This window comes from Trichechus manatus, unplaced genomic scaffold (genome assembly GCF_000243295.1).
Source record: "Trichechus manatus latirostris isolate Lorelei unplaced genomic scaffold, TriManLat1.0 scaffold00144, whole genome shotgun sequence".
In the NCBI taxonomy this organism is placed as follows: Eukaryota; Metazoa; Chordata; class Mammalia; order Sirenia; family Trichechidae; genus Trichechus; species Trichechus manatus.
This window is the reverse complement of record NW_004444080.1, coordinates 2,133,576-2,159,475: the sequence shown is the minus strand read 5'-3', so window position 1 is coordinate 2,159,475 and position 25,900 is coordinate 2,133,576. Positions and strand designations below refer to the sequence as shown.

At 38.3% G+C, this 25,900-nt stretch overlaps 1 protein-coding gene across 3 annotated transcripts; it reads left to right on the top strand.

Moving 5' to 3' along the window:
* Nucleotides 1–56: 56 nt before the first annotated feature.
* Nucleotides 57–18,883, top strand: EXTL2 (exostosin like glycosyltransferase 2). 3 transcript variants are annotated; one of them, XM_023739996.1, is made up of 5 exons: nt 57–606; nt 3,141–3,217; nt 14,744–15,171; nt 15,815–15,885; nt 16,107–17,960. In XM_023739996.1, the coding sequence occupies exons 2-5, from the start codon at nt 3,213–3,215 to the stop codon at nt 16,116–16,118; spliced, it is 516 nt and encodes a 171-aa protein (XP_023595764.1). In that variant the 5' UTR covers nt 57–606; nt 3,141–3,212; the 3' UTR covers nt 16,119–17,960. The 3 variants fall into 3 exon arrangements, with proteins under 3 accessions (XP_023595764.1, XP_012413652.1, XP_023595763.1); XM_012558198.2 differs by lacking the exon at nt 16,107–17,960 and adding an exon at nt 18,290–18,883 and having other exon boundaries at nt 58–606; XM_023739995.1 differs by lacking the exons at nt 57–606; nt 16,107–17,960 and adding an exon at nt 18,290–18,883 and having other exon boundaries at nt 2,684–3,217.
* Nucleotides 18,884–25,900: the final 7,017 nt, after the last annotated feature.

Here is a 25,900-nt window from a genome sequence, read left to right as displayed (position 1 = left end):
GAATTCGTACAGATCCCTTTCGCTTCCAGGTCATCCCCGGGGCAGCAGTTGGCGGCTATAATGCTTGTCAGACCCTCACTGTCGATTGCAGGCAGAAGCTGACTCGTGGGTAAGACACGGGGGCGTACAGACTGTAGGGAGGCGAGCCCGGCGGGCCTCTCCCGGGCACCCACGGGCGTTGGAAACATTCCTTCGGGGGGCCTTTCCGGGGAATTGTTTGGGTAAGGTCATGTGCTCCGTCACGTGAATGATCAAAAGTTGCTACCTCGGGGAAGAAATAGAGAAAAGAAGGATTGACTGTCTTTAGAAGGTGCGCTGGAAACTACAAAACCGAGCTTCTCGGGAACTGCCTTATAGTCTAACAGGAAGTGGAGCGTCACCGAAAGGGAGGAGCGGCCACTCGAGGACTGTCTCCCTGCTCCCGGCGCTCACTTTGCGTGCGGCGGTTTTTCCAGGCTATCAATCCAGCGAATGAGACACGGTAGATGCACGCTGCTTGGTTTAGAAAAAACAGAAATGAGCAAGTGAGTCGCCCCTTCCGTTTTAGGATAACCAAGCTGCAAGCAAATAAATCGGCTAGCCCCACTGCATTCTTCTGCACTTGAGGTAAGGAGACGGCAAAATGCTCTCGTGTTACAAAAAATTTTTGCAAGGAGGGTATATTCATGTTTTGCTTTTGCTCTTGTAACTTTGTGTGTGTGGCGGAGGGAAGGGACAGGGGAGAATGTTAGTAATTCGAGGATTTTACTTTTGAAAATATAAAGTGCTTATTCTAATTTTTTTTGTTTTTAAATATTCATGTTAATTAAAACTGTTGTGAGGAGAGACAGCTAAGTTCCAGAAATTAAGTTTCAGAAAGAATATTTTGTCTCTGCCTTTCTTGGCGTATATTTCTTTATTTTAATAGGAACATGGAAGTATTTTCAATTAGTAGCGCGTATATTTTTAGGAAGCTTTTATAATGTCAGTAGACTGAATTTTACTCTGCTGCACTGCTGGGGAAACATCAATTGGTTGCAAACTAGGTAGTTTAAGATAAATCTTTTCCTGGTATTGGGTTTTTCTCTGAAACTGCTTTTTTTCATTATGATGTAACTAATGGGGAAAGAGGGGACATATAGAAATAATCAAATTTTAGCAAATGATTTCCAGTATTCTCTTCACTCATCAAGGTCAGCTGCAATATGAGCCTGTATATTTTATCCTGTGTAGGTATGAATCAGAAATTGTTCAGGTGGTTTATGGAGAAACAAAACCTGCATTAATCTTCTCACAGATCGTTTTGAAATATGTTAGAGAAATTGAAGTTTAATTTCTGTTATATTGGTTCCTTGGGACTCCCAGGTTAATCGCCTACACCCCAAAGATATAAAATAGATATTCCCGTGAGGACCTTTCCTTTCAAAAAGTGGCAATGCTGTTTTACATCTTTCACACCTTTGGATGACGGACTTCAGTACTAAAGACATTTTATTTGCAATATAAAGTGAAGATGGACACTATTTGAATCAAAAAGTTTAATAAGTGGAAAATGTTTGGCTGTGCCTCATTTATTTTGTCATCTTGAAATAATATTTAACCCATGTGTGTTATCCCATGTATGTTGTCGTATCAAAGTTAGTTTCTTTGATTCAGTCAACAGTCATTTAATGAGTGTCTCCTATGTGCCAGGCTCTGACTAGGCACAAAACCAGATAAGTCAAAGTTTTTCCTTGGAGAAATTTTATAGAGAGAAGATGATTTGAGGAAAGGGACGTAGTGACAGGCAGATCAGTCCAGGATTTTAGAACTGTGTGATGTTGAAAATGCACACAGGGATGTCCTGGGAGTAGTGAGGAGGGCCATCTATTACTCAGCGACTCCTTATAATATAATCTAAGCTATTCCTTTCGCCCCTTCAATAGCTTGTATCATGGAAGAACATGATTTTGGACAATCAAAAATGATTCTTCATCTCTATTTAGGTGGTCGTTACAGACGCAGTATTTGAAAGTCTCCAATCAGAATTCTGAATTCCTTCATATAAGAGTAAATAGGTTTAATATTATGAAATAGATATAGTACTGAAAAATGTTAAACTAATAAATGGATTTCTACACTGAACTTTCCGATATTTGCTTGTAATTAGGCTAGTGTGTACACTATGTGAGGGAAAAAAACCAACCAACCAACCAGCTGCTCAGAGATGTGGTTCAGGACTGTGAGGAATGAAAGCAGAGAAGAGTAAGGGGCAGAAGCTCATCTCCAGCCATAGTTCAGCTCCTCCTGGGCAACAGCAAGGAATAGGAAGGATGCCATCTGTCATTTCCAGTAATTGGTCCTGGCATTTATCTGAAATCCTATTTCAGACCCTGTGTGTTTTAGATGTTTTAAATTGAATGCCCTATTTCCAAGGCTGTAAATCTTTAGGGAAGCCAACTGCCACGTCTTTCTCCTACAGAGTGGCTGGTGGGTTCGAACTACTGAGCTTTCGGTTAGCAGCCAAATGCTTTAACCACCCACCAGTGCTCCTTTATCTACTATTATACTTCCTTTTTTTATTAAAGGTTCCCGCGAAGCCCTGGTGGCACAGCAGTTAAAGCTCTTGGCTGCTAACCAAAAGGTTGGTGGTTCGAACTCACCAGCCATTTTGCGGGAGAAAGATGTGGCAGTCTGCATCCGTAAAGATTTACAGCCTTGGAAACAGCTGTGGGGCAGTTTTCCTCTGTCCTATAGGATCGCTATGAGTCAGAATTGACTTAATGGCAACAGGTATGATAATGGTAGTTAAAACTACTGATACATATAAATCTGGAAATTGAATGCAAGTCCAAATTGCTAACACGGTCAGAGGTTTTTCTCTATGAACTATATGCTCAGGTTTCAAATGATGTAAACATATCAGATAGTTGGGATGATGTGAGTTTATTCTGCTTCTGGATCCTCAAGAGAAAGTTAAAAATATAGCAGTGTTAGCAGCAACTTCACAGGAAGACATTATTTACCTCAGTGCCTAAATTTAATTCTTAGAACACAGAATAGCAAAGTTTAAGTTCTAAAAATAATTCTAAGCCTATGGATAATGGCGTAAAAAACGTTGTTTTCTTTTTTCTGCTTATTGACAAAAACATCACAGAAAATTCTTTGATTTCCCTTAATAGGGTCGAGAGAGCCTGTTCCTATCAATCACTGAAGGCATAAGGAAATTTTTTTTAAAGTTAGACTTTATCACAATGAGGTAAGTACCAGTATTTTCATCTGAGAAAAAAAATTTTTTTCAGAGGTGTTTTTGTTTCCTTTGAAATAAAAGTTCTTACTTCAGCCAGGATCTGTTAGAAAATACTGTAAGGCCTCTTTTAGGTATGATCTGTTGAAATAATAGTACAGGGTATAGAATGAAGCCAATACCTATAAAGGTGAAGTATTGTCATAGACTCAAAAAAACTGAAAAGAGTAGAGACAATGCAGCAGACATTCAGAATACAAGGTGTCTCACATATGACAGTCAGGAGTTTGGTTCTGAGCCTCCACTGTTTCTGTGCTCAGGAAAAGTCATTTAATATTCTCAATCTCAGCTGTCCCATCTATAAAATGGGGTTGTTGTTATTGTGTGCCATGGAGTCGATTCTGACTCATAGTGACCCTATAGGACAGTGGAACTGCCCTATAGGGTTTCCCAGGCTGTAATCTGTACAGGAGCAGATTGCCAGGTCTTTTCTCTAATGGAGCTTCTGGTAGGTTCAAACTGCCCACCTTTTGGTTAGCAATCAAGTGCTTAACTGTTACACCACCAAAGTTCCTATAAAATGAAGTAGGTGTATATTAATTACCTTATTTCTAAAGATACAACACATTGCCAGTTTGAGCTGTTGTGTAACATAAAGGGGAAAACCTCTGACAACTTTCATTGCTGAGGAATCTGAGCTCTTGAGGGCAGGAACTGGGCCTGCCTGATCATCATTCTCTCTGGCACCTGTCAGTGCCAGGCATGTGGTGAGCACCTGTAAATATTTCTTGACTGATAATCACCATGGATATTTTGACCTTCCCCTGATAAAGTTAGAGAGCTCATATGAAGTGGGATTTTTACCAGTTTGAAGTTTTTAGTATGCATCTATCTTAGGTTTGTTATCTAAAGATATTTGTGTCATAATTCATCTGTATGAAATCCATTCTCTTAGAGGAATGATTTTAGAATAAAGTGAGTTTATCGCTGAAAACCAGAATTCGGTAAAACAGAGTTCCATAGACTATCCCAAGAATCTGTTGCCTAACCATCATGCCTCCTCTCCATTTTCCTGTGACTAAAACAGAGGTTGAAATGAAAAGCTCCAGGATCCTGGAACAGAGAAAGTAATCTATTTGCAATTTTTTTACTTGCTTTCTTTTTGACCCATTTCTGGAACTAATTTTGCTTGGCACTGTACTGAGCTAAAAACACTTTTCTATTTCTAGCCTTTCTTCTTAGGATGCATTGACTTCTTGGATCTTTACAAGGCATGGATGTGTCTCTTACGAATAAGGCCGTTCTTACTCTAGCCCTAAACATCGGATTGGCCATCAGATTGGCCATCTCTAATCATCATCATCATCATTTTCATCACAACAGTAGCTACAATTAATTGATGATTCCAGGAGAAAAGTACTAGGTTAAAAATAACATTTCCCTAGTGTAATTCAAACCTGTGGACTTTGAAGGTAGAAGGGGCCTCATTGTCTGCCTCAGTAACAAATGGGTGGATTGAAGGAGGCGAGCAGTGCTTTAAAAACACTTTATACGTAGTATCTACATATGTTATTTCTCTTTTAATCAAGGGTAATAAAACAAACTCTACTTAATTGATAGTAGCTACCGGAAGCCGTATTGAAAAAGAATCAGATGCTTTGCATAGGCTTAAAAAAACCAAGCCAGTTGCCATAGATTCTGACTCTTGTGTTTCAGAGTAGAACTGGGCTCCATAGAGTTTTCAAGGGCTGTGTTCTTTAGGAAGTAGATTGCCAAGCCTTTCTTCCAAGGCACCTCTGAGTGGATTTAAACTGCCAACCTTTCAATTGGTAGCTGAGCGCTTAACCATTTGCAGTACCCAGGGACTCCTTGTACAGGCTTAGCAAGGAAAAAAATGCCAGGACTGATGAGCAGCATTTGCTGTGGATGAAGAGGTGTGATTGGGAAGAGAAGTAGAGACACAGGTACCTAGTGTCACATACCCCTCTTTTAAATGGTGCTCGTGTTGGTCTTTCTAACCTGATTTGCCTATAAAGAAATGGCTTGCTCTTAACTGGGCTGTCAACAGAAGGACCTGATCTTTAATGTAACTAGAACAGAAATTCTTTCTTCACAGTTAATAGAAGTGACCTGGTACAGCACCATCTACCTATTTAAATGTGATATTGTCATAAATGTAAATACTTCTCAGTACCTGTTAGCAATTCTTTTCTAGAACCGTAGTTTCCAAATGGAAGACTAGGCCTTCTAAATGACAGAATTTAAACTGGCTATCAAAGATCATATATACATAGCCAGTTATACTGTCAATAGAAAAGGTGGATTACTTTAACTATAATAATCTGTCCATAACACAGTTGATGTAGATTGCAGTCCTCTAAATGATCAACACATATCACTGTACAATTGGTCATAAACACTGCAAGATCACAAGATGAATCTGTGATACCACGTGAACTCTTTATTATGTGTATTCTTTTCCCTGCTTGTTTCCTGCCTTTCCTACTACATTAACACGAAAAGATTTATGAAAAGAGTAATGGGAGTTAAGAATATGCTTGTAAGAGTAGATGGATTCCTTAGGAGGAAAAGTGAGGAGATACCATTTAGGAAGGAGAGGATAGAAGTGGTAGAAGGTAAGAAGAGCTGTATGGCACTTTAAAATACCAGTGAAAAGAACAAATTTCCTGACTATGGGTAAAATCCTAAAGGCAAACTCTCCCCAGAGTACTATGTAGCACCTAAAAAGACTTGTGAAGAAAAGTAACCTTTCATGTACTATTTCTGGCATTCTGTATTTTGCAATGAAGTAAATTCTAGTTTATCCTGTATAGCTGTTTAATGAGAAAAAGCTTACTATGGGCAGTAATGAACTGACTCGGGCAGCGTTTTGACTTAGTTTTCTTTTTCTGCTGATTATCCTGAGAACCATAGTTTGTTTTTTTCACTTTCTGAAGCCAAAGTAAATTTTATTTCTCAAGTAGGTAAGACTTTTTTGTCTGCCTGTTTTAATCATGTATACTGCCTGCAGGATTAAGTAATACAGCTTCTGGTTATGGCACCTCCTAAAAGTTTAAGGAAATTCACAAGGATGATGTTATCTTAAAAAAATTATCCTCCCTGAAGCCAAACCAGCTCATTCTCCAGGAGCACCCATAGAACTAGGGATGTGCCAAAGCATTGTAATGCAGAATATCCTTGAAAAGATGTGAAAACATCAGAGTTCTGGACGACCTTCTGTTTTATCAAGTGGCTCAAACACAGAACTGAAAGTAAAGGTGTGACCTGCGAGGTCTCTGCTTGAGGCTACATTTCATGACTTGCTGTTCTGGTCACCAGATGGATGATGACCCAGGTCCTCTGTAAGGAGAGGTTTCTTGGGTATTGTCTAGTCTTAACTGGGCCTTCATTTGCCCTGAATTTACATTTATTCTTTTAAAGTTTCAGGCATTTCCTATCTACTGTGAAGTTTGAGATAATTTAAACATAGATTCCTTCACTCCATTCATTATAAAGTGTTGTGAGCACACACTCAGAAAATGGGCCAGTCACTGTTTGGATTACAAAGGCTGACAGAAACTGCCCCCAAGATACATTAAGACTGAAAAAAGGAGATAGAGGCACAGTCAATAGTTGTAGTACCTAGAAAGGAGGTCTGGTAGCACTGCATTCAGAGCTCACAGGGGCACTGAGGGTGCAGTGGTGAGAGAAACATTCAGAAGGGACATGGTGTTTGAAAGAGACTTGGGTGGGAGGCAAGGAGGAGTTTGTAGGTAGAGAGAGGGAAGGGCTTTTTAGACAGAGTTAATGGTATGTACCAGCTCAAGGAGTCACGGATCAGCATGCTGTATGTAGTAGGTACCGTTTGTAAGACAGTCCTTTTGGAATTTGACACCACAAGCCCCTTTGCCTCAGTTTGAATGATTTCTGTCATCGGTGTGCCATAAAGCCAGCCAGAAACTGCTCTTCCATGTAGCTGTCTCTTCCAGCTGTCTTCTTGCATGTTCATATAAGGAAAGCCCAGATTCTGGATCAGCCTCTGCATTGCACCTGGGAATGATTTTAGCTCTTGACAACCGAGGCCCCTTATCTGAGCATCTGTGTTCTACAATCATCAGTTTTTAGGCAAGTACATATTTTGGAGGATGATCCAGTCTGCACAGTATAAGGCAAATCTCATAGGGCAATGGCAGAATAGTTACCGTTCTTCCACCATCTGTGGAAGATGAGAATGACAGCTTCTTTTTGTACAACAATCAAGCTGTTCATTGCTTTTCTACCTTATGAGTCACAGGATACAACTAATCTTTGTTCATGCTGTGCTGTGGCATATTCGTTTTCAACTTCTCTCTGGGTAATTATTGCTTCTTCCATATGAAGGAACTAGGCCTGAGGAAAGAATTCTGTATTCACTAGGGAGCTTTGGTAGATGATGTAGTGAGTAACGGAACAGCAGGTCTTTGACAATTCAAATTGTCTAATTCACTTAAAGACATGCATGAGAGAATTTGCAACTGTTGCTTTAAAGAGTATGTATTATTTACTCTCTCTCTATCTTATCTCCACATTTAAGAAAATTTCTTGAAATTTCAAATAATGCTCTTCCAAAAGCTACTTCACTTCTCAGATGTTTAAAGATCCTTGACATAATGACCCAGCAGTTCTACTCTTAAGCATATACCCAAGAAAAGTGAAAACGTATGTTCATCTAAAAACTTATACACAGAAATGTTCATAGAACGTTATTTGTAATAGCCAAAATACGGAAACAGCCCAAATGTCCAGCAACTGATGTGTGAATAAACAAAAGTGGTATACCCATACAATGGATTGTTACTCAGCAATAAAAAGAATGAAATATTGATACGTATTACTCTGTGGGTGAACCTTGAAAACATTATGCTAAGTAAATGAAGATATTCACAAAAGACACATACTGAAATGTCAAAAATAGGCAAATGCGTAGAGACAGGAAGTAGATTAGTGGTTCCCTGGGGCTTAGGTGGGACCTGTGGCTTGGGGGAAGTGGGAATGGGTAGTGACTGCTGAGAGTACAGGGCTTCTTTTTGAAGTGTTTAAAATGTTCTAAAATTAGATTGTGATGGTTGCACAACTCTCTGAATATGGTAACAGTCACTGAACTGATGGATTACATGGTGTGTGAAATACATCTCAATAAAGCTGTAAAAAAAAAAAATCCTTGCCATACCAGCTGTGAATGTTTATGTTATCTTACAGGTACTTTAGTAGCAATCTGGTCTACCAATTTCTTGACACATTCTTGCAGAATTTACCGTAATGTAATGGTAAGAGTCATGGACAGTGCCAGTAAGAAGATCTAAATCCTTGCCCCGGATCTTGCCCTGCTGGTTAACTGTATGCAGCTGCATCACTTTTGGCAAGTCCTTCATCCCTGGACTTTGAGTTCTTTATGAAATGAGGAGAAGGTTGGCTTAGAAGAGCTCTGAGTTCCCTTTTAGCCCTCGTAGTTTATGTGTTTGTAATGAGGCATATCCGTATTAGGGCATTTTTAGAGAAATGTCTGTGTTCCTCATTGTTTGCATGTAACAAATAGCAGTGGGGTTTTCAGAGGCTACCTGGCTACAAGTCCTCCCCACCATGTTCAAGTGTGGCTTATTAAGCAACTTATATGTAGAGCAAGGAGCCTTGGTGGTGCGATGGTTGAGCGCTCAGCTTCTAACTGAAAAGCTGACAGTTCGAACTCACCAGTGGGCCCGCGGGAAAAAAAACCTGGCAAACTGCTTCCGTAAAGATTACAGCCTAGGAAACCCTATGGGGCAATTCTCCTGTCCTCTGAGTGGGAGTTGACTCAGCGGCACACAGCATGTATAGTGCAGGATTTCTCGGCCTCCACACTATTGACATTTTAGGCCAGACAATTCTTTGCTGTGAGGGCCTCTGCTGTGCATTTAGGATGTTTAGCAGCATCCCTGACATCTACCCACTAGATAGCAATAGCTTCCCCACCTCCCACCCCCAAGTCATGACAATCAAAAATATCTCCAGACCTTGCCATATGTCCTCCAGAGAGCAGAATCACCCGCATTTGAAAACCCCTGGTGTAGAGGATGCCAGAATAACACTGTCAGAATAAGTAAAATGATTGTTCTGAAACTGTAAAGTGCTAACAAGTTAACATAGATGGAAAAAAAAAAAAAAAACCAGAATGTTTGATTTTTCAAATAGAAGAGTTTTGTTTTGCTAACATTTACTGTGTTTATCAAAGTTATATTTAATCTGCTGTAGTCATGGTGATGGGAGAAGGGCAGGGAATGGAATAGATTAAAAACTGTCAGACCCTGTCTGGAACGAGGTAGGATGTCAGTATATATACGGGCATAATTTAAAAAAAGAAAACAAAAAACCCAAGAGGAAGGTTTAGGAATTGAGGGCAAGGGAGCTGACAGGTGCCTAGTGAGTCCTATATTTACTTCTTGGTTCTTTCCAAGTAAGAGTTTATCCAGATGTCTTTTTGATATCTCCAGCTTAAAGCTCAAAGCCATGAATTTTGTGATAGAATCTTTCTCTAGAAAAAGAACAGAAGGCAGCTATAAACTGAAATCCAAATAGCCATGAAGTCATCATTGCAGTCGCTGATTTACTTTGCAAGCTGAGCTGAAGCTGTTTCTAATGGGTCTACACTAGAGTTCCAGGCTTCAGCTCTTCTCCAAGCCCAGATGTGCCACTTGCACTGCAGCCTATAAAGTCCTTGCTCTCCTTGCATTTCCATACAGACTAAAAAATTTACACAATTTTACTGGGCTGTATTATTTAATAAATACCCATGAAATATTTACACTGTGTTTCTAATGATATAAATTATTCATATTTCCTGAAACCTTTTTGATACAGGTATAATAGGAGGTTAGAAGCAATCCAAAAGAGGAAATTTCTATGATGGGTAGAGGGGATAACCCCTACTTGAAAGCGTAGATAAATGTGTGTACAGTCACTCATGAGTGTCTTTGATAGTATATATTTATATAGTAGGCTGTAATAATTAATCTTCATTACTTTTTCTAGACTGAAGCTGCCAGATAGCAAGTTAACAGTTTCGGCTTTAGAGATGAGAAACACTTCTATATAAGTTTTTCAGTATGCTCTTCCTACTCAGCTGCTGACAATGAACATAAAGATCTTAATCAGGGTATACTTTAATGCAGTTGTCAAAATGATTCTTTACTCTGAGAGCTTATAACTGGTGATTTTCATGCAGAACTAAAAATACATTTTATGGGACCTACTTTTAATTCAGTATTAAAAGGATTTTCAGTGCCTTTGAACCAAAAGTATTAATTCAGAATGGTTTGTCCTTGGTTGACAATAAATATTAACAGTCTGTGTTGTTTTAGTAAGAGGGTACATAAAATGAAAACACTGTACTCTAGAGCCTTAAATTACTGTCCTTGAAAAATAATCATGGTAAAGCTGAGATTAGTTCAAAAGTAATTCATTTTGTTCCTATCACAGAGTGAGACCATGAGGAAAGGGGAAACACAAAATTGCTTTTCTTAACAGAACAGGCTGCAGAGAAAGTCCAGGAGAGAATTTCCTTTCAGGGAAAGCTCTCTGAAAAGGTTACTGCAAAGATTGCATTACTTTCAGATCTGGGCTGTTAAAAAGTGAGAGCTGAATGACAATGACCCTGTGTCCTCATCCTTGTTGAGTAAGTTCTTTGTGCATACCTTAGCGCACTACCTCATCATCGAGTCAGTGTTGTTTGCCTCTGCCTCCCTCACAAGCTTCATTCTCCATTCTTGTAAACGTCAGAGGATACTGTTAAAGGCGTATCCTGTATGGACTCTCTCTGTCTTTGCTGAACTGTACAGAGAGAAAATTGTTTTGGCAATAACAAAACACACCTCAAAACATAAAATAAGGTCATGGAAACGTGATTATAACTTTAACCCAGCCACTTCCAAGTCTTCTCAGTGAAAAATAGGAAGTCGATTGGACATGATTTTGAAAGTAAAGGAGATTTAGTTTGGAACCGAGTATTCAATTAGGCAGAAAGATTTAGGCTACAGTATTAGGATTGCCTATGGAATGGTGGCCTAGCTGCAAATACTGAACTTCAACCACATAGTGTGAATCAAGATCTTATATATCTCTGTGTATGGATACAAAAGGTGTACTATCCGCAGAAGATGGAGAACCGAACGTAAGATGTACAGAGGCAGTGTTGTACGAAGAACAGTGACGGTGGCTCAGTACAGTTAGCACACCACAACTGTACTTGTCTAAACCAAGGGAATGAGAGTCACAATAATGCAGTTTTCACAGGGGCCTGAGATAGCAGTAGAGAAGTAAATAGAAAAACATTTAACTCTGGGCAGTTGTGCTGAACGGCAACCTAAACACAGTAGCTGTAGAGAAAGCATTTCTTGAATATTTTCAGGTGAACTCTACATATATTTTTAAGCACTTGGCTGTGAGGAATATCAGGATGATTAAAATATTGTTCTTGCCCTCAAGGCGTTCACAATATGCTGTTTTCTGTTACGTAGTTTGGTAACTGACGTACTTAATACATTATGTCTGTTAAATAACCCTTCCGTCTGCTAGAGGTTGCCTTCTGTTGTTATTAGGTGCCGTTGTTGAGTTGTTCTGACTCATGGGGACCGTATAGGACAGAGTAGAACTGCCCCATAGGGTTTCCAAGGAGCAGCTGGTGGATTCAGACTGCCAAACTTTTGGTTAGCAGCCAAGCTGTTAACCACTGCGCCACCAGGGCTCTGGAGGCAGCCTCGTAGGTAGAAAAAAAACTCATGTTTGAATTATAATTCAACTAATAGCTAGTCATGATCTCTTAGACAAGTTACTTAACCTTTGAGCCTCCCTCTCATGATCTTTAAAGATTAACATCATCATTGTTACTGTGATATGTATGTTAAAGACCTAGCACAGTTCATGAGAGGGCACAGGTTAGGCACTCAATAAATGGTTTTCAAGCATGCGTGAGCGCACGCGTGCGCGCGCACATATATGCACGTCATTGTATTCGAAAAATTTGCATATTCTGTTTAAAGAACAGCAGTAATAATGACAGCTATCTGAAAACAAGTGAGAGTCCTGCAGCCAGGGCACAAAGAAGTGATGTCAGTGAAAGAGGGAAATGAGTTTGTCTGGGTTGGAGAAATCTGCAAGTATAACTGGTTGGTCTATCCATTATAAACCTGAGATAAGAAGGCCCAGCGTTAGGTATCAGCCAGTCATTTCGTCTTGGTGCTGCATATCCCTGGTGAGCTACCTCACAAATGCCTGCCCTTGGACACAAGAAAACCCAGGTGAGAGAGCATGGATGGTGAATGATCTCCAGCCCCTTTCGTGGAAAAACACCTTAAATATATGTCCTACCTATGTGGGTTAGCAGTGAGAAGAAGTCTTTTCCAGCTTTATCACATTTGTCTGTATTAAACAATAAGTGAACGTATCTGTTGTTCATACAACCTAAGAAGAAGGTTTTATCAAAACTAGTAAGAGGGATAGACTATAGAACAATTAAAGTCATCATGAATAATATCTCATTGTTTTTGATTCTAAGAGGTCTTTTTTCTTTAGGGTATTTTTAAACTGTTGTTTAGAAATTCTTGGTCGATTTTTTTTTTATTTCTCGTCTTTTCATAAGTAAATTTCTTTGAACAATTCTTTTTCCTCATTTCTGGCTTTTGTATTTCAGTAGAGTAGTAGAATAGATCCAGGATACGCAAAAATTGACATGAAGGCTCAATTGCCCAAAACACAAAATAGAGACATACCTAAAAGGCTTATGGAGATTTGTGGAAGCGTAAGTAAAATCCGGACTCAGAAATAGCAGAAGAATAAACAGCAAACAACCGAAAGCCAACAGAGCTACAGAAGGAGGCAGCAAAAGTGGAGATGAGCCTAGGTCCCCATGAAACTGTCGAGATTTAGCCTTTCCTCACATGCATAATTTGAGAGTTTTGATCAGACATAACTTTTTGACCAGTGAATATCCAGGCCACACCCATCAGTTATTTGTTTACCTACTATTCTGTGGCCAACTCTGGAGATATAAAGGAGATTGTTTAGGTATAGTGAGGAAGACAGGACAGTGAATAGCTGATCACAGTGCTTTGTGTTCTGCACAGTGAAAAGGGTTCAGCTCAACCTGGATTTCTATTCAGGCAGTGCACGCCCAGAACCTATCATGCTGAACAGCCTAGAGTCTGGGGACAGATGTTCCTGGATGTAAATCTTAGCTCGATTAACTTAAGTTGTTTTGTAATCTTGGGAAAGTTATTTAACCTTTATGAGCATCTGAACTCTTAAATGAGAATAATAATAGTAAGAGATAAATTAGATCATGTCACTATCCTAAGCAAAACCTCCAGTGGCATCTCCCCACCTAACATAGAATAAAATCCATACTCCTAACAATGCCCCAAATAATCGGGCCCTTGCTTATCCTGTCACTTTGATTTATTCTCTTCATAAGCACTTACCATATCCCAAATTCCCTTTTGAATTTATTTACTTTGTTATCTGACTCTCTCTACTGTATCTCTGCTACTTACAGCAGAGACCTTGTCTCTCTCATTGGTTTCTGTATTCACAGAAACTACCACAGTGCCTGGCACAAAGTAAGTGCTTAGTAACTGTTTGTCTAATTTGTTGAGTGAATAAATACATTGGTTAAGAACTCGGCTGCTAACCAAAAGGTTGGCAGTTCGAATCCACCAGCCGCTTCTTGGAAACCCTATGGAGCAGTTCTCCTCTGTCCTATAGGGTCGCTATGAGTCGGAATCAACACGATGGCAACGGGTTTGGTTTTTGATTATGGTAGTGAAAGGAGCCTGGTGACGCATTGGTTAAGCACTTGGCTGCTAACCAAAAGGTTGATGGTTCCAATCCACAGTGGCTCCAGGAGAGAAAAGATCTGATGATCTGCTCCCATAAAAATTATAGCCTAGGAAACCCTATAGGGCGGTTCTACTCTGTCATATAGGGTTGCTATGAGTCAGAATCAACTTGATGGCACACAACAACATGGCATGTGAAGCACCTAATAAATAATAAAACAATTATAATTGTTTGCAGCTGCTGTTACTGTTATCATCTGCTTCACGTATTAGAGTTCAGCCTATGATTTCATTTGAAAAAGAGTTTGCTAACTTTTACCTTTAGAAAAAAAGTAGATTTAAAATTTGTTTACTACTAAGGGAAATATGTTCCCATTTGGAAAAATAATCTCAGTTCCAAATTTTTAGTAATAAAGTGAGGCCATATTTTAAAATGTACTGTTTAATTCCTTCAGTTTGATGTGTATGAGACCTTTTATCTGCAGTTGCAAAACAAGCAGGCCCAGAAGGGAAAGAATATTAGACTGTACTTTGTATCTTTTAGGCCAAGTCACCTATCAAAGAGGAAGGGAGAGCTGAATTTGAATCAGTTAAAATAAGATTAATCTCTCTCCTCACTAAAAAAACAAAACCAAAAACATGATGACTAGTAAAAATGATAACGTTCGGTGTTTTATTTTCCTTTGTACTGTAGGTATTGCCACGTCTGCAAACTTCCTGGGAGAGTGATGGGTATCCGAGTGCTTCATTTCTCTTTGGTGGTTATCCTTGTGTTATTACTGGTAGCTGGTGCTTTGACTGCTTTACTTCCTAATATCAAAGAAGACAAGATGCTCACGTCACGTAGGGAGGTAAAATCCCAGGGCAAGTCCACCATGGATTCCTTTACTCTTATAATGCAGACGTACAACAGAACAGATCTCTTGTTGAGACTTTTAAATCACTATCAGGCAATACCACATCTGCACAAAGTGATTGTTGTATGGAACAACATTGGGGAGAAGGGACCAGATGAGTTATGGAATTCTCTAGGGCCTCACCCTGTCCCTGTGATCTTCAAACTACAGACAGCAAACAGAATGAGAAATCGACTCCAGGTCTTCCCTGAACTGGAAACCAGTGGTGAGTTGCAGCTGGGTTCTCAGCCTGCAAGGGTGGCAAATAACCAGAGATGGGGGTAAGATTGCTGGTTTCTGGCCCTCTACTTGTCTTAACTGTCTGGAGAAAATAGGGGAAATTAGTCATAAGAAAGCAGTTTGAAGTGCTTAAGGATGATTTCCAAGATGTCAAGAAGCAGTTTCCTGGGGAGGAAATCACATACATCTTGCAATAATGACAAAGGTTAATATTGTAGAAAAAGATACACTGTAATTACATATTACTGCATTGCAGAAGGTAGGAAAATGCCATTTAGCTTATGCTTAATGTATTTTCTGCCACCACCCTTTTCATCCCATTCACAGCAGTTTCATAAGGTTGTCATTTGCTTAAAAGAATCTCAGTGTTATTTATTTATAGTTTCATTAGTCTCTAGGGTGATGGATGATAACTACATGATAATTTTCCCTTCAGGAAGTTATAAAATCAATTACAATTTAAGTGAACGCTTTTCTGCTAGAAAAATCTCTCCAAGAATACATTTCTTATTTACTAATTAGGTCAGCAAATACATCGTTTGAATGATTTATATAATGACACCATTGTATCCTACTAATTTTGTTTTCATTTCCAAACTTCAATTTAACATTTTTCCCTTTCATTTCAGCGGTGTTAATGGTAGACGATGACATGCTCATTAGTGCCCAGGACCTTGTTTTTGCTTTCTCTGTTTGGCAGGTAATATTGCTATATCCTTTCTAAAACCATCTGTATAAAGTCTTATATAGTGCTTAAAAAGGACAACGTGGCTTAATGTGGGGTTTAACTAAAATGTCATAGAAGATACCTATCTCAAAGATAGATGAATTTGTTACAGGGTAATTAAGATTTGCTGTGCTGAAAGTCAAACTTGTTATGGCATCTTTTATCTATATTTGATTTATATTTTGGTGTATCAGAGAGAAGACTAGAACTACCTTCCAGAGAACGATGAAGAAATGATCTGTGTAACACAGTCTAGAATACAGAGATATTTTTCACAAGGCCACCAACATGGGTGTCAAATGAGATATGTATTTCTGTACTCATATTGCATATTACTTTTTAAAAGAAAGTATTTATTATATTCACCAAATTTAATCCTGGTTCTGCAATTACTGTTTAAAAATTCTGCAGTGAAAATTCTTCCTGTACCATTGTAGGGGCAGGTTTTTATTTTCTAAATTCTATGCAGGCATAGTTTGCTTGCTCTTCTATAAAAACAACTCTCTGCTATTAAATATGGGTTCATAATTGCTGGCTTTTACAAGTTACAGTACAATTACCTGGAACCAGAGCTGCATACAAATACCCTGGAGCCTTCTCAAATAATTAAACACTGTGCTTCCAAATAAACCGTCTAATTTATGCTATGGTTAACTCTACTTAATTACCTACTTGGGATAAAACAACGTGAGATATTATTCGTAAGTGATCACAGTATTCTGCAGTTATCAGCACTTTAAAAACTTTAGTTGTTAACTTCGTGCCTGGTGTCCTGATCAACAAATTGATTTTCTTCCATATCAGCAGTTTTTCAGGCCTTAAAAATAAAAGCTTCTTAGGCAAAAAGTTCTAAAGTAACAACTCTAGCTGAAAGATTTGTATTTTAGGTAAAAATTCAATTTACCCAAAATGTAAGAGGGAGAAAAATACAAAGACTGTGGCTCATTAGAATAATCGAAGTAGGCGATAATTAAAAGTGACTAAATATGATTTTAGGTTTTATTCACAAAAAATCAACAATTTTAATGCATTGCCCAAGTATTATCTGACTCCTGAAATTCAGTCCAGTCAGTGCTCCCCAATGCCCAATGTATTATAATTATTTGGTATGAATAGGCAGGCCAGATTAAAATAGACTGCACAAATGTCTGTGCTTTCACACTTAACCCATTATCTTCACTTGTAGTGCTTTCCCTTTTCCTTCCTTCCCTCCTTTTGTTGATGTTGTTGTTAGTTGCCATGGAGTTGATTCTGACTCATAGCGACCCCACGTGTGCAGAGTAGAACTGCTCCATAGAGGTTTCAAGACTGTGACCTTTTGGAAGCAGATCACCAGGCCTGTCTTCTGAGAGGACTCTGGGTGGGTTCAAACTGCCAACCTTTTGGTTAACTGTTTGCAACACCTAACCATCTTCCCTCCTCTAGCCACCTAGATTCTCTTCATCTTCCTAGATCCCATAAATCGGACATCCCCTGTGAAGCCTCCCAGCCTTTATCCCCCATCCTGTGACCTTCCCCTTGGCCTGCCAGCAACACCGCTGTCATTCTATTCTCAGTGTTCCTGTCAGATTTTACCCAACTGTATTTACAACTTTATTACAGTATTATAATTTCTTGTTTACATAGCTATATCTCTCTCTAGACTGAGTTCTTTGAAATGGAATTTAACCCAGCCCAGTGTTTTTGCGTCCCTTGTTCAATGTCTGTTCAACAAATGAATGAAACTCGAGTTCGCGTGCTTCATTGTTTTTTGTTCGTTTGCTGATTTTTGTTTTATTTTTAGTCATTCTCACCGTAATGTTAAATGTCTTACTACCATACATTCTTTTTTCAACTATTCTGACAGACTTCTTCTGTTTTTAGGAAGAATACAGCCAAATTGGAAAGGGATAAAGTATTGTTTAAATTTATTGTTTAAAATCCACAGTAACTTTTAAGAACATTGCTCAACATGGAAAGACAATAAAATCATAATTTTATATGCTCCTCAGAGATTAAAAGAATTTTTCAAAGCAGTCACATTAAATCTTATTATCCCCTACAATAAATAGCATTGATACGGTCAGCTTCTCCTGAAGCAAACTTTGAAGATCTGAACTCTTTGGTGACTGGAATTTGCTGATACCAGATAATGTTTGAATTAGGAGAACATTTGTGAGATTAGAACATTTGGGTTGTGGGGGAATTTGACCTGTAATCTTATTAGGTCACAGATTTATGAAGTTGCTTGGAGTTAGATGACATTGAGATGTAGAAGCCAGGAATATAATAAAATTGACAAACCGGTTTAATTCTCTTAGTGATAAGTTATTGCCTTCTTCATCACGTCTGCCCTCAAGGAATGCCACACTTAATTGTTGTTTCTCCCTCTTTTCAGCAATTTCCTGATCAGATTGTAGGATTTGTTCCTAGAAAGCACGTCTCTACTTCATCGGGTATCTACAGTTACGGAGGTTTTGAACTGCAAACACCAGGGTTTGGAAATGGTGACCAGTACTCTATGGTACTGATTGGAGCTTCATTCTTCAGTAGCAAATATCTTGAACTCTTTCAGAAGCAACCTGCAGCTGTCCATGCTTTGATAGATGAAACTCAAAACTGTGATGATATCACCATGAATTTTATCATCTCCAAGCACACTGGGAAGCCTTCAGGGATATTTGTGAAACCTGTAAACATGGGCAGTTTAGAAAAAGAAACAAATGCTGGCTATTCTGGAATGTGGCATCGAGCTGAGCACTTTCTGCAGAGGTCTTACTGCATAAATAAGCTTGTTAAGATCTATGATAGCATGCCCTTAAAATACTCCAACATTATGATTTCTCAGTTTGGTTTTCCATATGCCAACCACAAAAGTAAAATGTGAAAGTCAAACAAACAAAAACAAACCTCGGAACTGCTTGGTATTTTAGTTGCTTCTGTATGTTATATAGTTCTTTTTTTTTTTTTTTAGCAACATTGTGAACTTTTATCCAATCCAGAAGTCTCTGCAAAGGAAAAAAAAATGTACAGTGCTTCTAGGATATAAAATTCATATTGACTTCAACAGCCAAGAAGCTTGCATTATCCAGATAGGTCTTCTGGAAAAGAGTTTTTATCCAGGGATGTAACTCTTTGGTCAAGGATTTTATTGTTTACATTCTGAGACTGTTCTACAATTTCTTTGACTCCTGGCCTTTGCCTTATGGACCTGCAAGCTGTTTCCAGGATCAGAAATTCAAAAGAGGCATTTCTCAGCATTTTCACTAAAGGTTGATTGTTTTAATCTGAAGCCTGAATGCCTCTTTAGCAAAAGCCTGTAATGTAGGGAAAAGCCATGTGAAGAAAGAAGAGTCTCAATCCTACATATAAACAAGAGGAGATTCACAGTTACCAGTGCTTCCCTTGAGGCCATTCCAACCAGTACTCCAGGATTAACTCAGCCTAGTGTGGTTTTGATGTGTCCGTTAGTGCTTTTATGTTTATTGATAAATCTGCTGTGACTCGGAAGGTTAAATTTAGTAACCTGCAGTATGTCTAGTTGTTTGCTTGATTTTCTGAAAATATTACTGCATGGATCACAAAAATGCAGCCTATGTTTCTTATATGCAGCTAAAGGAGTAAATATGTTACTAGGTTCAGGTAATGCATTTTGTCCCTGAGTCTGACCTTGGGAATGTACATTAACTCTTACATTTTATATAAAGTATGTATTGTCTAAGAAACATGTATAAAATAAGTCTTCTGAAAGAATGATTAAGTAGGAACTGACACAAGTTAAAACCCTTAGTATCAAAAGATACTTATTATTAGAGCATAGACTATCTCTTGGATACTAGAGAGATTGTGTGTATTGCACACAAAGTCAATCTCTTGCATTCTCAACTTCATTGTTGTTCTTTTTTTTTTCCCACCCAAAAAGGATCCAAGGTACTGTTCATCATGATGAAATTTTTATTTCATAGATGTAGGAAAAAATTAAAACTGAGTCATAGCAGAGGAGTTCTATAGGGCATCTGCATCAGTTCATTGTTAAGGTTGCCCACTCTGTTATGTGAATTAGAGGGACTATGTTCCAGTGTCTTCTGTTTAGCCTTGTTTCCTACTGGTGGCAAGGAACACTTACATAAACCACCTTCTTTCCCTCCTCTTTATGAAATATCGGTATATTCTCACAGTACATTGCAAAGCTGTGAAAACTTTAAAATAATCATGGCTAATATTCCAACAATGAGGTCTCCATGCTGTGAGTTCAGTATATTTCGTTTCTTTTCATGGGGCTGTGTATGTGTCTTAATGCAGTCAGAGAAAACCAGTAGAACTCGGAACTCACTAAAAATCTATACTGTTCATATGACCCAGCAATTCCACTCCTAGGTATATACCCAAAAGGCTTGAAAGCAGAGACTTAGAGACTTGTATACCAATGTTCAGTACAGCACTATTAACAATAGCCAAAAGATGGAAACAACCTAAATGCCCATCAACAGATAAATGCATAAACAAAATGTCGTATGTAAATACAATGGAATACTACTCAGCCAGTTGGAGAAATGAAGTCTTAATACATGCTACAGTATGGATGGAGCTTGAAGACATTATGCTGAGTGAAATAAGCCAATCACAAAAGGACATATTGTATGACCTTACTTATATAAAAAGACAAGAAAAGGCAAATGTATAGAGACCAAAGTTTATTAGTGGTTACCATGGGCTGGAGGGAGGGGGAAAAAAGAGGTTAACAGTGATGGAAAAATCACATTGATTAAGGATAGGGTTGCACAGCCAATTATTTTAATTGCTGTCAATAAGTTGTACACCTGTAGAAAGTTGAATTGGCAAAAGTTTTGTGATATATTTACAGCAACAACAACAAAAACTGCTGAGCCTGCTTGTGTACAACCAAACACCTCATGGGATTTGGTTCCTTGGTTTGGAGGTTTAGGTTCCTGGTTTCATGGGACATCCCAGTTAATTGGCCTAATAACGTGTTTAGTGCATCTGTTCTACCTCCTAGTTCGTTGCATAGTGCCTGGGGTCTTAAAAGCTTGCAAGTGGCCATCCAGGGCACAACAGTTGGTCTCTATTCTGCAGATGACTTTGAAGTCAATCAGAAAAGTGAGCAATAGTTTAGCTTAACCGGTAAAAAAAAAAAGGTCTGCCTTGACCGTTATGTACTTTTGAGAACTATATGGTATCAAACTGACAACAGCAACTCAAAAGATTAGATAGGAATCTTAGGGGGCAGTGAGTTTATATTAACGAGGTAGGAACGACTCAGAAAAGGAAGGTGAGAATGGTTGCAAGACTCAAAGAATGTAACCAATGTCAATTGTACACGTAGAAACTTGAATTGGTTTATGTTTTGCTGTGTATATTCTCAACAACAACAACAAAATAAAATTTAGAAAAAAATCTATACTATTATCTACTTTGTCCAACCTTGGTAGTGATTTTTTTTTTTTTTTTGGTGCCTCTTGGGCCACCAGCAGATAAATAAACTTTTACCATTCAGTGTTCTGTCTATGTTAATTAAGCAGACTAATGTTTTTGTCGCTGTTAGGTTAACAGATTTCTAAGTATTTTAATATATTGCCCAAATAAGGTAAAGGTGTTAGCTATATTCCCAGTGGGAAAATATTCCTGGATTTTATTTCCCATCTTGTGTTCTTAAACTTGTCTTAAGTATCACATAAATTAGTTGTTGTGGAGCAAATATGGAGCCAAGGTGAAATTCAGCCTGTTATAATGACTCTTGCATTGTGGTGCAAATCCTACTAAAATTAAGGTGCCCCTTATTTTTGGCTCCAAATGATCATAGAGGAGATGCTGAGGCTTAAAACTGCATAAGAGAAGCAATGTAGCATAGTGGCTAAGGGTGCACATTTCTACCTCAGGTACTTGGGCTCAAATCTTTGCTAGACCTCGTGTTTATGTAACCATTGAGAGCCTCAGTTCTCTGCAAAATGAAAATAATATATACCTAGGGGTTTGTTTTAAGGAATAAAGGAGATAACTTGTATAAATACATTACAACGCCTGGCCCATTTTAAATGCTCAATAAATGGAAGCTGTTGGAGTGATAATGCCATTGATAATAAGGGCAATGTTAATCTTACAGCTTAGCCACCTTGATAGTACAACGGCCCCTGCACCTACAAGGTGAGATACTTGAGAAATTGTTTCTTCTTAACAGTGAACAAGGAACCATGGCAGTTTTCATCTAAAGCAACAGAATGCCAGTATATTTTCTAGACTTCAAATACCTTGTTTTCTTCTTAAAGCAGTATATATTCATTCTAGCAATTTTGGGATATTCAGAACAGTATGAAGAAATTAAAAGCCACCACCCTATTAACAACTGCTAAACATTTTTATGTGCATTTCTCCAGACTCTTCCAGGCATATATTTTCATAGTATAATTTATTTGGTATTTCATTGTATGGATAAACCACAACTTACATAATTAATCATTATCATTTTAACTTTCTGTTTAATAATAATTTCTTAGTATTACAACAACACTTGGAAAAATGTCCTTCCTTTGAACAGACAACTTTGAGCATATCAATAATTATTTAATATCAAGTCCAAAAAGTTCAATACATGGATCTATCTAGTGGTATGTGCATTTTTAGGCGTTTTGATCATATTGCTAAAATGCCTTCAGAAGTGTTGCCATAGCTACACTATTAATATCACATCTGAGAGCACCTGTTTCCCATCAGTCTTCCCAACATAGCATGTTATTTAAAAATTTTTGTCATTTCTTTTCCGTGTGCAAAATGCTCAAGTGCTGTAAAATCCGGAAGGGCTCAAGATGCTTATTTGGAAGGGCTCTGGATGCTAAAAAGGCAGGCAATCAATTCTAAAATATAAGATTTAAGGGGAGTGTAAGCTTCAGGAAGCTTTTGAAGTGCTTCTAGGAGCTCTTACCCTAAGGCCCAGAGCATAGACAATGAATTCTGACCCTTTTCTGGTCTCAAAAGTAAGCTATTTGGAAGTGACGAATAAGCTCACTCTTGTTCCCTTGGGAAGATGACTAGGACTTTGACCCCAAGGTCAGGAGTGGATAAGTGTGTGTATTCCGGTGTGAGTGCACCAGGTGGGGAAGGGTGGGAAATAAGAAGGGAAGGGGTGTGGAGGATAAGTTCATGGTGGTTGTTAGGTGCCGTTCAGTAAGTTCCAACTCATAGCGACCCTGTGTACAATAGAAGGAAACACTGCGCAGTCCTGAGCCATCCTCACAATCCTTTTATGCTTGAGCCCATTGTTGCAGCTGCTGTGTCAATCCACCTCCTTGACTTCGTGGTACGGGGGAAATATGGAGGTGCCTAAATCTAACTGGATGCTATAGCAGCTTCAATGGTGAGAACTTATCATCCTCTACCCCATGTCATTTCATAAACTAGTTTTTATTGTTCCTTTTGGGTTCTCCCAACTTTTAGGGGAAAATGTTAAAAGTAGACTCACCTCTTTCACCTACCTTTCCCCTTTCCCCTCCTTTATTCCCTTTCTCCCTCCATGAAGACCTGTATCGATATAAAGTCCTAGTATTTTTGAAAATATACCTACAGGTCATGAAATGGAAAGAACATTTGATAGAGACATGCTCTACTTAATTTCCTTATCTCCAGAATGGGAATGAAAATACCTACCCTAAACTTTTCACAGATTCCTTTTGCCAAAGGACATAAAGTGCAGAAAAAACCTTGTAGTGTGAGGAAACAAAGAATTTCAGATAAGGGAAGAGCAGCTTGGCAAGGGGTAAAGAAACTTGGTTGTGAATTAGTAGCTGCATCAAAATTATACTTTAGAGCATAAACCCCCCCCCCAAAAAAGCAAACTCATTGCTGTCGAGTCAATTCTGACTCATAGCAACCCTATGGGACAGGGTAGAACTGCCCCATACTGTTCCCAAGGAGTGGCTGGTGATTCAAACTGCTGACCTTTTGGTGAGCAGGCCAACTCTTAGCCACTGTACCACCAGGACTCCTACAGCATAAAAAGGAGTGGGAATAAATACGCAAGTACTGAAAACAATTTAAGGAACCCATTTTAGCTCAAGCTTCATTTAAATGAAGTATTTATCTGGCCTAGAGATGACTCTTGGGGTTCTTTCTCTTTTCATATATCAGTATTTCTTTTATTTGAAAATAAAATAGTCAAATTCATGATTAGAGTGTTTTAAGTAGTTTTTGTTTAAAAAAAAAAAAATCTAAAGAAAGTAGCTTACTTTACAGCAGTGGGTCTTAACCTGCGCTGATTTTGCTCCCCAGGGGACATTTGGCAATCTCTGGAGACGTCTTTGGTTGTCAAAACTGGGGGCATGCTGCTGACATTTAGTGGGTAGAGGTCAGGGATGCTGCTAAACATCCTACATTGCACAGAGCAGCCCCTACAACAGAGAAATATCCAATCCAAAGTGTCAATAGTGCAGAGGTTGAGAAAAAATGGTTTTGATATTATATTATAGAATATTTGATTGGTAACTTATTTATATAGCACACATTTCATCAAAATGCGAATTGTTTTTCTTACATCTTATCCTGTATAAAAGTGCCTCTTAGAACCGAAAGCTAATGGGAGAAAGTGCTTATATTACTGATAAAACATGTGGAGCATGATTCTGACTGCAACTCTTATCAAAAAAACTAGAAATTTCCCTGGTATAAGGTTTATTCTTCTCTCTCTCTCTTTCTGATCTACATTCCTCTTTCTATTTTCATATCTGAAGAAATAGACAATAGAGCTTCATTTTCTGGGAAGTAAATATTAATAAGGATATAGTTCTGAAGTGCTACAGAGCAGTATTACATAATATATTGTAAGTGGAGCTAATCTGTGGCAAAGTGTTAGAGTAGCACACATCTCTAGTCAGAGAAAGTAGGGAGAGTTCAATTGAAGTAAGTTAAATATAAATTCTCAAATATTCGTGTTTATCTGTGCATATGTGTGTTCAAATATTTTTGGTTTAAACAATATACAGCTAGTGAAGACAATTTATATAGCAAAGAACACTGGAATGGGATAATCAGAAACTTTTTTCTAGTATCAGCAAGTTTTCTGAGTTATTTCAATTTATCTGTGTTTCAGTTTCCAGGTGTACAAAAGAGAGCAGTGAAATAAATGATTAGTAGATTTCTTTCGGTTTGTAAAATTCAATGACCTTAAATCAGATGTTAAATTAGTAGATTTCAAAGGGGCCATGTTATACTTCCTGACAAGGAAAAGTAATGCTCTGGAGTTTAGCTCTGTTTGAAGCTTGCTGCCTTCTCCCTAAGCCTATCTCCCAAGAGCACTTTTTCAGTGTGAATACTAGCTTAAAAGGCATTGCTACTGTTGTAATGTTTTAGAATCAAAAGACATTGCTGATGATGAAGAAGAGGAGGAGGAGAAGGAAGAGGCAACAAGAGGAGAAGATGGAGAAGAACATGATGATGCCATCACTCAATGGTAAAGACTGGCCGGAAGACGTCATGATTTAAAAGGTATTTTACTCCTTAACAAAATTTCTGTTTAAAGGATGCCTCTGACCATTATGAAGAGCCCAGAGAGTTGCAACAAGCTAACAAACCACATGAATCAAATTGAGCAATGAATCAGAAACTACATGGCATAACCCCTAATTTGTCAAACTCAGAATGCAAATAGGAGTTTCAAGGATTAAATTAAGCTATATGATTCCATTTAAATTTATAAACTTTTTTTAATAGAATTTACTATCTTACCAGCAGATGTCAGTGCAACCTAATTAACCAACATTGTTCGCAGTTTAAACACCTGCCAGTAAACCGAGTGAAAGTAGTCTTAAAATAGCAAAGTTAAAAATCTACTGTCAATGTTTTTTATTAAGTATATCTTAAGTGGTGCTATAGAAAAATACCAATCCTTCAAAAAGTTACTGAGTTAAAATGGGCCCTTGTCTATGTAAGTCATGTTACGTAAGTCATAATACATTATGATTATCATCGTAATTTATGTGACAACACCATTTCTCAGTGACAT